Here is a 12,624-nt window from a genome sequence, read left to right on the forward strand (position 1 = left end):
TGAGTCAGGACCCACCCAATGTTTCCTACAACTTGCTCTGACCTCAAGAGTTTCTCCTTGCCATTGTCACCCTTAGCTGGCTCTTGGGGGCCTGGGCCCAGAATATCTGCAAAATTCCTTGAGAACTGGTCCTTTCTGATAAGCACCAAAAAATTGAATTGAACCTGTAAGTTACTTGTCAATGTTAAAATGTCCCCATGATATAATAGCAGAAAACACAAACTGAAATTAGATTTGATAACTAGCAGGCGTAAAATGTGAACACTGCGTGTCCGATTCAATCTTAGAGAAAAGATTAGAAGTGTCTTGATTAGCTAAACCAAAGTGCCGAAGGTGTGGAGCTGTACCTGCATGTGGTCCCATGTGATGAAGCCCTTTTCTTCAGGGTCCCAGTGGTGGAAAACTTCCTGAATTCTCTGCAGTACTGCTGAGGCTTTGCTATCCTCTTCAACCCCCATTTCATTAGCCTGTCCCAGGTCTCTATCCCCTTTCCATACAGTGCTCCTGCCTTTGCGTCTAGAGCCCAATTTCTTCTTCACCCCTGGGCTTGCCTTATCCTGCTTTCCAGCAACGGCAGAACTTTCAGGAGGCTCTAAAAATGGAGGTGACTGAACTGAACTCATGATTTCTCTCTCCAATGCCTCATCCTTATCTATCCCTTTTTCTTCTTTATGTGTATCATTCACATCATTTCCCTCTAACATTTCTCCCATTTCACCTTTCTCTCCCTCTGTTTTCTCCCTCTGTTCTCTTAATTGTTCCCCCTCTCCTTGATTGGCTGAACGTAGGAGGCCTTTGCGAGTTGAACCCATCTTCCTCCTCCGGTGTGGTACAGCAGAAGAATCATGCTCATCTGCAGAATGATGTACAACGTTTTTTGTCTGGCAAAGCTGTTGAGTGTGGTCTGGATGACTCCTCCATTTGGTGTCTTCAATCAAGTTCTCATACTTTGTGCTTTCTGTTACACTGAACCCTACACTCTCTCCCCAGCCTAGGTTTGTCTGAGTGTTTGAAATTGACGCTAATTCCTTTTCAAAGGAGTGTTCTACTTGGGCAGAATAATTTGAGATATCAGGTGTGTGATACATTCCAACTTGTTCCATCTCCCTTTCTTCTCTCTCCTCCTTATTTGACCTCTCCTTCTCCACTGAAAAGGTGGAATGTTCAGTGGCTTGATGGATATTCATTTCCTTCAGTTTTTCTGCATGCATTTCGTCTGAGGGTGCAGCTATCTCAGAGCCCAAGCCCTTATCTAACAGTGATGACTCTTTATCTTCCTCTCTCTCCTGCCCCATGACATCCTCTTCCTCACCTGTCTCTGTCTGCGCCTCAGCCTTGCGAGAGCTTTTACGAGTGGACCCCAATTTCCTTCTCCTTTCTCTTCTGTTAGGGACTGGGAGAGATGTGTCCTGGGGTAGGGAGGTGTTCTGGGACATCATTATGTCTGCAGATTTATCTATTGCTTCTGCTCCCCTTTTATCACTTTGTCCTTGGTGTCCTTCTTCTTCCTGTACACTGATCTTACCCTCACATCTGACAGACATGTTTTCATCTGATACCTCAGTGGGGTAAGTGGAAATGCCTGAAGTTTTACTGTCTCCCACCTGGCTCTCATCATATTCCTTGTCTTGATCTGTGTTTTGATGAATCCTTTTGTCATCCTGTTTCTCAGTTTGTATTTCTCTGGATGTTGCTGTTATCTCAGAGCCCAACTCTTCTTCCACCAGTGATGACTCTTCTCCTTCCTCTCTCTCCTGCCCCATGACGACATCTTCTTCCTCACCTCTGTCTGCCTGCACCTCAGCCCTGCGGGAGCTTTTACGAGTAGACCCCATCTTCCTTCTCCTTTCTCTTCTGGCAGGGACTGGAAGAGATGTCTCCTGGGGTAGGGTGGTGTCCTCGTACTCCAAGGTGTCTGCAGGTCTGTCTTTTGCATCTGGTTGTATGCCCCTCTCAATTCTTTCTCCTTGGTGCCCTTCTCCTTCCTGTACATTGATTTCACCTTCACCACTGAAAGGTATGTTCTCCACCACTAAGGGCAGCTGTGTGTCTTGCAGCTTCACAGTCTGCTCTTGTTCAGCAGTGGTAAAGTCCTGGATTTGCTCCAATATTGCAGGTGAATAGTTATCACTAACAAAATTCTGCGAAGCTTTGCAGTCTGAATCTTTTGCTGTGAGTAGACTATCCTCTGATTGGTTCTGTTGGTACAAAAAGACAGCGCCTTCAAACATATTTTCATGCTTTGTACCTTCTGCTTCACTTTGCCCCACATTCTCTGTTCTCCCAAAAGTCAGCGGTGTGTCTGTATGTAACTCCTCCTTTACAAATGTGGAATGCTCTGCTTGGTCAGAATAATCTAAAATGTCAGGTGTGTGATATGTTCCAAATTTTTCCATCTCTCTTTCTTCTTTGCTCTTATCCTTGTCCTCCCTCTCCTTCTCAACTGAAAAGGTGGAATGTTCAGCTTGTTGAGAAACCTCTGAGGGCTCGGGTGTATGAGCGGAAATTCCAGAACTTTCTCTGTCTCCTACCTGGTACTCCATTCCCTTCTCTTGATTTGTTGTGAGATGGATCTTCTTTTCCTTCTGTTGTTCTACTTGCAGTTCTCCTGATGGTGCAGCTGTCTCCAAGCCCAATTTGTCTTCTAACAGTGATGAATTCTCTTTCCTCATGACATCCTCTTCCTCACCTTTTTCTGTTTGCACCTCAGCTCTGCGGGTGCTTTTACGAGTGGACCCCAACTTCCTTCTCCTTTCTGTTTTGGCAGGGACTGGAAGAGCTGTCTCCTGGGGTAGGGTGGTGTCCTTGTACTCCATGGTGTCTGCAGATCTGTCTTTCGAATCTGGTTGTATGCCCCTCTCAACACTTTCTCCTTGGTGCCCTTCTCCTTCCTGTACATTGATTTCACCTTCACATCTGACAGGCATGTTCTCATCTGATACCTCAGTGGAGTAAGTGGAAATGCCAGAAGTTTTCCTGTCTCCCACCTGGCTCTCATCATTTTCCTTGTCTTGATCTGTGTTTTGATGAATCCTTTTGTCATCCTGTTTCTCAGTTTGTATTTCTCCAGATGTTGCTGTTATCTCAGAGCCTAACTCTTCTTCCACCAGTGATGACTCTTCTCCTTCCTCTCCCTCCTGCCCCATGACGACATCTTCTTCCTCACCTCTCTCTGTCTGCACCTCAGCCCTGCGGGAGCTTTTACGAGTGGACCCCATCTTCCTTCTCCTTTCTCTTCTGGCAGGGACTGGAAGAGCGGTCTCCCGGGGTAGGGTGGTGTCCTTGTACTCCATGGTGTCTGCAGATCTGTCTTTCGAATCTGGTTGTATGCGCCTCTCAACACTTTCTCCTTGGTGCCCTTCTCCTTCCTGTACATTGAGTTCACCATCACATCTGACAGGAATGTTCTCCACCACTAAGGGCAGCTGTGTGTCTTGCAGCTTCACAGTCTGTACCTGCTCAGCAGTGGTAAAGTTCTGGGTTTGCTCCAGTAATGTAGGGGAATGGATATCACTGACAACAATATGACTGTTTTCAGAGTTCCTCTCTTCCTCTTTCTCCTTATTCTCTTTGATTTTCTCATTCCCACTCTCCTCTCCCGGAGTAAAGAGCACATCTCCCTTACTGTCTTCACCAGGAGAATTCTCTTCTACATTCCTCGTCTCTCCCTCCTCACTCTGTTGACTGTGGTCTTCCAATTCCAGACTCCTCTGCTGAGTGACAGTCAGCATTACACTGAGCGCTGAATCTTTTTCTGTGAGCAGACTGTCCTCTGATTGGTTCAGTTGGTCCAAAATGACAGTGTCTTCAAACATATTCTCATGCTTTGTACTTTCTGCTTCACTTTGCCCCACATTCTCTGTTCTCCCAAAGGTCAGCGGTGTGTCTGTATGTAATTCCTCCTTCACAAATGGGGAATGCTCTGCTTGGTCAGAATAAGCTGAGATGTCAGGTGTGTGATATGTTCCAAATTTTTCCATCTCTCTTTCTTCTTTGCTCTCCTCTTTGTCTTCCCTCTCGTTTTCCACTGAAAAGGTAGAATGTTCAGCTTGTTCAGAAAACTCTGAGGGCTCTGGTGTATGAGCAGAAATCCCAGAACTTTCTCTGTCTCCTACCTGGTACTCCATTTCCTTCTCTTCATCTGCGATGAGATGGATCCTCTTTTCTTTCTGTTTTTCTGCTTGCAGTTCTCCTGATGGTGCACCTGTCTCTGAGCCTAACTTGTCTTCTAAAAGTGATGACTCTTCTCCTTCCTCTCTCTCCTGCCCCATGACGACATCTTCTTCCTCACCTCTGTCTGCCTGCACCTCAGCCCTGCGGGAGGTTTTACGAGTAGACCCCATCTTCCTTCTCCTTTCTCTTCTGGCAGGGACTGGAAGAGCTGTCTCCTGGGCCAGAGTGGTGTCCTCATACTCCATAGTTTCTGCAGATCTATCTTTTGCATCTGGTTGTATGCCCCTCTCAATACTTTCTCCTTGGTGCCCTTCTCCTTCCTGTACATTGATTTCACCTTCACATCTGACAGGCATGTTCTCATCTGATACCTCAGTGGGGTAAGTGGAAATGCCTGAAGTTTTCCTGTCTCCCACCTGGCTCTCATCATTTTCCTTGTCTTGATCTGTGTTTTGATGAATCCTTTTGTCATCTTGTTTCTCAGTTTGTATTTCTCCAGATGTTGCTGTTATCTCAGAGCCTAACTCTTCTTCGACCAGTGATGACTCTTCTCCTTCCTCTCTCTCCTGCCCCATGACGACATCTTCTTCCTCACCTCTGTCTGTCTGCACCTCAGCCCTGCGGGAGCTTTTACGAGTGGACCCCATCTTCCTTCTCCTTTCTCTTCTGGCAGGGACTGGAAGAGCTGTCTCCTGGGGTGCAGTGGTGTCCTCATACTCCATGGTGTCTGTAGATCTGTCTTTTGCATCTGGTTGTATGCCCGTCTCAGCACTTTCTCCTTGGTGCCCTTCTCCTTCCTGTACATTGATTTCACCTTCACCACTGAAAGGTATGTTCTCCACCACTAAGGGCAGCTGTGTGTCTTGCAGCTTCACAGTCTGCTCTTGTTCAGCAGTGGTAAAGTCCTGATTTTGCTCCAGTAATGTAGGGGACTGACCATCACTGATAACAGTTTGACCGTTTTCAGAGTTCCTCTCTTCCTCTTTCTCCTTATTCTCTTTGATTTTCTCATTCCCACTCTCCTCTGCCACAGTAAAGAGCACATCTCCCTTACTGTCTTCACCAGGAGAATTCTCTTCTACATTCCTTGTCTCTCCCTCCTCACTCTGTTGACTGTGGTCTTCCAATTCCAGACTCCTCTGCTGGGTGTCAGTCAGCATTACACTGAGCGCTGAATCTTTTTCTGTGAGCCGACTGTCCTCTGATTGGTTCAGTTGGTCCAAAATGACAGTGTCTTCAAACGTATTCTCATGCTTTGTACTTTCTGCTTCACTTTGCCCCACACCCTCTGTTCTCCCAAAGGTCAGCGGTGTGTCTGTATGTAACTCCTCGTTTACAAATGTGGAATGCTCTGCTTGGTCAGAATAATCTGAGATGTCAGGTGTGTGATATGTTCCAACTTGTTCCATCTCCCTTTCTTCATTGCTTTCCTCCTTGTCCTCCCTCTCCTTCTCCACTGAAAAGGTAGAATGTTCAGCTTGTTCAGAAAACTCTGAGGGCTCTGGTGTATGAGCAGAAATCCCAGAACTTTCTCTGTCTCCTACCTGGTACTCCATTTCCTTCTCTTCATCTGCGATGAGATGGATCCTTTTTTCGTCCTGTTTCTCAGTTTGTATTTCTCCGGTTGTTGCTGTTATCTCAGAGCCTAACTCTTCTTCCACCAGTGATGACTCTTCTCCTTCCTCTCTCTCCTGCCCCATGACAACATCTTCTTCCTCACCTCTGTCTGTCTGCACCTCAGCCCTGCGGGAGCTTTTACGAGTGGACCCCATCTTCCTTCTCCTTTCTCTTCTGGCAGGGACTGGAAGAGCTGTCTCCTGGGCCAGAGTGGTGTCCTCATACTCCATGGTGTCTGCAGGTCTGTCTTTTGCATCTGGTTGTATGCCCCTCTCAATACTTTCTCCTTGGTGCCCTTCTCCTTCCTGTACATTGATTTCACCTTCACCACTGAAAGGTATGTTCTCCACCACTAAGGGCAGCTGTGTGTCTTGCAGCTTCACAGTCTGCTCTTGTTCAGCAGTGGTAAAGTCCTGATTTTGCTCCAGTAATGTAGGGGACTGACCATCACTGATAACAGTCTGACCGTTTTCAGAGTTCCTCTCTTCCTCTTTCTCCTTATTCTCTTTGATTTTCTCATTCCCACTCTCCTCTGCCAGAGTAAAGAGCACATCTCCCTTACTGTCTTCACCAGGAGAATTCTCTTCTACATTCCTCGTCTCTCCCTCCTCACTCTGTTGACTGTGGTCTTCCAATTCCGGACTCCTCTGCTGAGTGTCAGTCAGCATTACACTGAGCGCTGAATCTTTTTCTGTGAGCCGACTGTCCTCTGATTGGTTCAGTTGGTCCAAAATGACAGTGTCTTCAAACGTATTCTCATGCTTTGTACTTTCTGCTTCACTTTGCCCCACACCCTCTGTTCTCCCAAAGGTCAGCGGTGTGTCTGTATGTAACTCCTCGTTTACAAATGTGGAATGCTCTGCTTGGTCAGAATAATCTGAGATGTCAGGTGTGTGATATGTTCCAACTTGTTCTATCTCCCTTTCTTCATTGCTTTCCTCCTTGTCCTCCCTCTCCTTCTCCACTGAAAAGGTCGAATGTTCAGCTTGTTCAGAATCATCTGATATCTCAGGGGGGCGAGTGGAAATGCCTGAAGTTTTTCTGTCTCCCACCTGTCTCTCATTTTCCTTGTCTTGATCTGTGTTTTGATGGATCCTTTTTTCATCCTGTTTTTCAGTTTGTATTTCTCCAGATGTTGCTGTTATCTCAGAGCCTAACTCTTCTTCCACCAGTGATGAGTCTTTTCCTTCCTCTCTCTCCTGCCCCGTGATGACATCTTCTTCCTCACCTGTCTCTGTCTGTACCTCAGCCCTGCGGGAGCTTTTGCGAGTGGAACCCATCTTCCTTCTCTTTTCTCTTCTGTCAGGGATTGGGACAGATGTGTCCTGAACTTCATCCACACGCAGACATTCTCCTGTGTTTTCAGATGCTTCTTCTGGACTTGAGTTTACGTTTACTCTTGATTTCTCAACTGTTTCAAGAGGTAGAGTGTTTTCAGATTCTGGGTTTCGACTACAGATTGGATTTTCATGTCCCTTAGTAGACACAATCTTTTCTGACTCATATAGGTGAGTTAGGGCAACTGGACTCTTAAATTCTGTTCGACATTCCATCTGTGTTTGTGACTGCTGAATGTCATTTATAGATGAGCCTACAGGCTCTTCATAATGCACCAGATCTTTGGCTTCAGTGATGAGAGCTGGTTCGACACTTGTTTGGACTAGGCTGTCTGACTGCTGGAGATGGGCAGAGGTGGAAGATTCATGTGATGGGTCGATCTCCATGGATGGCAATAAGAGTTTTGATTCGTGCTTGGCTGGTTTGTGGGGAGTGGCTTCATCTGCCCCTCCCCCTTCTTTCACTCCAGTATATGTCAAGCCGTCCTCCTCCACCAGCCCCTCAATGCCCTCTGGTTTCCCTTCCTCTCTCTGTATTCTGTTACCCCTGGTCTGTTTACGTGAAGACCCCATCCTCCGGCCTTTTCCTGGTCTCTTTTCAGACATATTCAAAAGACTTTCTGCAGAGAGACAAAATCTATCAGTTAGTATTACAGTTAGTATATGTTACAAAAAAGGATACAGAAAGTGACATATTTACCTGTGCTGGCCTGATTCAGCTACATCCTTAATGAATATGAAATATTCAGCTCACATTTCTGAATAATCTCACATTTCTGTGAGCTGATCTCTGTGTTTGTGTTATTGGTGTTGATATGAGCTGATCTCTGTGTTTGTGTTATTAGTGTAATGTGAGCTGATCTCTGTTTGTGCAATTGCTGTTGATGTGAGTTGATCTCTGTGTTTGTGTTATTGGTGTTGATGTGAGCTGATCTCTGTGTTTGTGTAATTTGTGTTGATGTGAGCTGATCTCTGTGTTTATGTTATTTGTGTAATGAGAGCTGATCTCTGTGTTGGTGTTATTGATGTTGATGTGAGCAGATGTCTGTGTTTGTGTAATTTGTGTAATGTGAGCTGATCTCTGTGTTTGTGTTATTGGTGTTGATGTAAGGTGATCTCTGTGTTTGTGTAATATGTGTTGATGTGAGCTGGTCTCTGTGTTTGTGTAATTTGTATTGATGTGAGCCGATCCCTGTGTTTGTGTAATTTGTGTTGATGTGAGCTGATCCCTGTTTGTTAATGGTGATCACACGTATGAGTTTCCCAGACAGCTTTTGTGTGCAATGTAGGATATTTTAGATACTTAGAGAAGTATTATAATGGTGGTCACAGGAAAATTGCCTTTTAAATTCATTGGACCTTATGATGTTAGAACATCATGAGTTTGCAATTGTGTGTTCCTCTTAAAGTTGTGAGAATACTTAGATTAGATTACTCGCTCTCTGTGGTGCATCAGTATTTCCAATAATGTGATCCTAGTATCTGCACAAATGCCCATGCCACTGCAAAAGCCCCTCCCACTCTGCTGCGAGGAGAAATCCCACTGGATGCTGGAAGCCCCTCCCACTCTACTGCAGAATCCCCTCCCACTCTGCTGCAAGGGGAAATCCCACTGGATGCTGGAAGCCCCTTCCACTGCAGAATCCCCTCCCACTCTGCTGCGAGGAGAAATCCCACTGGATGCTGGAAGCCCCTCCCACTCTACTGCAGAATCCCCTCCCACTCTGCTGCAAGGGGAAATCCCACTGGATGCTGGAAGCCCCTTCCACTGCAGAATCCCCTCCACTCTGCTGCGAGGAGAATCCCACTGGATGCTGGAAGCCCCTCCACTCTACTGCAGAATCCCCTCCCACTCTGCTGCAAGGGGAAATCCCACTGGATGCTGGAAGCCCCTTCCACTGCAGAATCCCCTCCCACTCTGCTGCGAGGAGAAATCCCACTGGATGCTGGAAGCCCCTTCCACTGCAGAATCCCCTCCCACTCTGCTGCAAGGGGAAATCCCACTGGATGTTGTGTAACCCAGCTCTCACCAAACGATGGTAATGATTCGGGAATCACCCCCAGTTCAAGCGCATGGAACATTCCGGGGACGCTTTGAAAAGAAACCGCTGTTAAAGGCGTTTGAGCACCTGCTGTAAACGACCAATGAAACGGTGCTGACGGTGACTGGCACGCGCAATCTGGCCACGTGCAGCTGAGACCCACACAGAGCCTGGAAGTTTCACACCTCTGTGCCGAACCTCTGGGTGTTAAATGGCTTTAAGATTCATGAAGAGGAGTTTTAATGCGGTAGACGGGCTTGTCTGCACCCTGACTGCAGCGGGTAGAGGGCTGCAGGGTTCTCCTTTAGTTCTGCGGAGCTGCCTCAGTTTGCCCAACAGGGCCGTCGCCTGTGATGTAAAGCATTCAGCTCAGCTTGACGACACAGCTCCGGTGATCTAAGAAATATCCACTACTATTCGTCACATAGCATCAATAAAATTGCGCCACATTAGTTTCCCTGAAATGCATCTTGTCTGCATGTCTGTGGTTCTATGCAGTGCATTGCTTTGACCTATACTGCACTTGATGCAGACAAGTACCTACACATGTATATACACTATGTTTCTCTTTGACTAGTCACCAAGAACCCAAATTCCCATGTGAATAAATTTGCCCTTAAATTGAATAGAATATAAATTAATTTAATTGAAATTAAATTGAGTTCTTGCCAGCTCTATTATCAGCTCTATCTATTATCTGCAATCTGTCATACTCTAAATTTTCTCTGGCTTAAAAAACAGAGCCAGGCATTTGTGCTACAATCTGCCAACACTAAAAACGCCATTTTGTATTTCCTTGCTGAGTGATTTTTTCCTTTAAAGGTGGTTAGGTGTGTTAGTAGAGAGACTGTAGAGAGGGCTGGACTCAGCACACAACACAGAGGCACTGGGATCAGCCATACAGTGTGTGTTCTCACTACGCCTGTCAGGAGATCCAGGCCATATACAGCAACTACCATAACAACAAGAGCTTATATTCAGCTTCAGTGCGCCTTGGCATAGATTCTGCAAGTTTCTGGAACTTTACTGGAGGCAATACCATTCTTCCAAAAGACATTCCCTCATTTGGTGTTTTGGTGATGATGGTGGAGAGCACTGTCCAACATGCCGGTCCAAAATCTACCATAAGTGTTCAATTGGGTTGACATCTAGTGACTGCAAAGGCCATAGCATATGATTCACATCATTTTCATTGTCATCAAACCAATTCAGTGACCCCTCCTGCCCTGTAGATGGGGACATCGTCATCCTGGAAGAGACCACTCCCATCAGGATAGAAATGTTTCATCATAGGATAAAAGTGATCACTCAGAATAACTTTGTGTTCATTTGCAGTGACCCTTCCCACTAAGCGTACAAGTGGACGAAAACCATGCCAGCAAAGTGCCCCCCCCCCACAGCATAACAAAGCCAACAGCCCCTCTCCACTGTAGGGATCAAGTATTCAGGCCTGAACCGTTCGCTTGGTATACGCCACACATACACTCACCCACTTATCGTGAATATGGTGGAGGATGACTCATTTAACCATATCAGTTTTTTCCATGTCTCTGTAGACCAGTGCCAATCGTATTTGCACCGCTGAACTGTCAAATGTGCATTCGTCTTTGTAGTGAGGGGTTTATGCACTGCAACCCTACTATAATATCCCTCTCTATGTAGTTATTGGTGGACTATTGGACTACTGCTTGCTGACACAGTCTGATAACGTCCTGTATTGACATTCTCAGTCACCTGAGGAAGAGTTGCTCTTATGTTTTTTCTTACATATTGCACTAATGCACGAGCATCACGGTCATCAAACGTGCACTTTCAATCCACAATTTCCAGCCCTATTTACTGATGTCTTTCCCATAAATCTAAATGCCCTAGCCAGTTGAAAATTCTTTTTGTGCCCCTATAATGAACCCTCTTTTAAAGTCACTTGGCTCTTTTCCTTTTGCCATCTTAATCCAAAATCAAGGTCAACTGTGCCTGCCCAGCATTTTTATACATGCCACAGATCATGATATGATGTTAATTGTTTAATTGCATCATGCTGTACACCTGCATCATGCTGTACACATCAGGGTCTTTGCCTGAATCTCTGTTCTCCTGTGCAATTACAGAAATTCCCATTTCTCTTCATTGCAAATACTTGTGTTCTGCCATGTGTCCAGAAAACTTTGTTCCAGAACTCCTGTGGCTCCTCTCTGTATTTTTTTCTAATTCTAATCTGGCCTTTCAGTTATTTCTGCTGATGAGAGGTTTGCATCTTGCAATGTAGCCTCTATAATTCTGCTGTCTCTATAATCCTCTATAAGTCTTCTGCATATGGTGGCTGTGATATTTTCACCCTGACCTCTGAAGACTGCTGGTAACGGTGCTCCTCTCCACAGATGAAAACAAATGCTAATACCAACACTTAGAGACTCACTTCACACTTCTGTGTGAACAATGCGTGAAAAAGGAAATATCTGAGCAACCGTTAACATCTGTCAGTCATCTGTCAACATGCTTTAGCACAGTTAAAAATGGGGGGACTCAACATTAAATAACTGTCTGCACGTTTGTCTCATATTCATCTTTTAATCTCAAATCCAAATGCCTTAAGTACATAGATAAACAACAGATCTCACTCTACCATTAACATGGTTTTGGAGGGCACTGTTAAATACCTTGCCATACCATACGTGGAGGGTAGACTAACCATATCGTACCTTCAACTTTCAATCTGCTACTTATGAGCCTAGCATCCGAACCACTATGCCACACTCTTGCCTCCTCAACGGTATGCTTCAAACACTCGTCCTCTGTGCCCTATGTCGGATGAGTATAATAATACTAATAATATAATAATAATAATAATAATAATAATAATAATAATAATATAATGTAATGTACTAAGGACCCAGTGAAGCATATCTGAAACCAGTAGCACTCACAGACCGACAGACCAGTAGCACTCACAGACATGTCTAAGAGTCGTGGCGCTGTTAAACCTTGTTGGGGGTGCATGACCCCGTGTACGGGTGTTGCGTGTCCTCCTTATCTAACGCACACCGCGCGTGGCGGGCGTGATCAGGGCTCACCAGTAGCGCTCTCATCCGCTCCTCTCTCAGACCGCCTTCGCTTTAGCCATCCATGAAGCGCACTGCTCGTCCTCTGCAGAGCTCATATCCTAAATACTTTGTCATCGCTGACAAGTTTCCTTTTCTGTGCGTCACCATGGCAATGGTTGAGGACTTCCTGCGCAATGTTGACACCCTGCAAAAGCTGTTTGAGAAGAACATCTTTCATCAACTTCCTCCTGGGTCTCAGAACGTCTGAGCGATGCGCACTTTATATTTTGTCCCTATTTGTTCATTTGTCAGCAAGTTATGCTAACTGATGCAGATAGACGTTATTGGAAAGGTTAATACAATATGCAGGGAGCTCACGGTATAAAGGTCGGCCCATTGCTGCAAAGTGTTTTA

General features: G+C 45.6%; 1 protein-coding gene across 4 annotated transcripts in view; it reads right to left on the reverse strand.

The window, feature by feature from the left end:
• The window catches only part of LOC135234744 (trichohyalin-like), a 30,061-nt gene extending 17,720 nt beyond the window's left edge, over positions 1–12,341 (reverse strand). For 2 of the 4 annotated variants that reach the window (XM_064299637.1, XM_064299635.1), the window contains exons 1-2: positions 12,241–12,341; positions 348–7,747 (exon numbers count right to left, since the gene is read on the reverse strand). In XM_064299637.1, the coding sequence (XP_064155707.1) occupies positions 348–7,733 (7,386 nt within the window). In that variant the 5' untranslated portion in view covers positions 7,734–7,747; positions 12,241–12,341. The remainder of the gene's footprint in view (positions 1–347; positions 7,748–12,240) is intronic. The other 2 variants (XM_064299638.1, XM_064299636.1) reach the window with 2 other exon arrangements.
• Positions 12,342–12,624: the final 283 nt, after the last annotated feature.

The sequence above is a fragment of the Anguilla rostrata genome, chromosome 11, assembly GCF_018555375.3.
Source record: "Anguilla rostrata isolate EN2019 chromosome 11, ASM1855537v3, whole genome shotgun sequence".
NCBI lineage: Eukaryota > Metazoa > Chordata > Actinopteri > Anguilliformes > Anguillidae > Anguilla > Anguilla rostrata.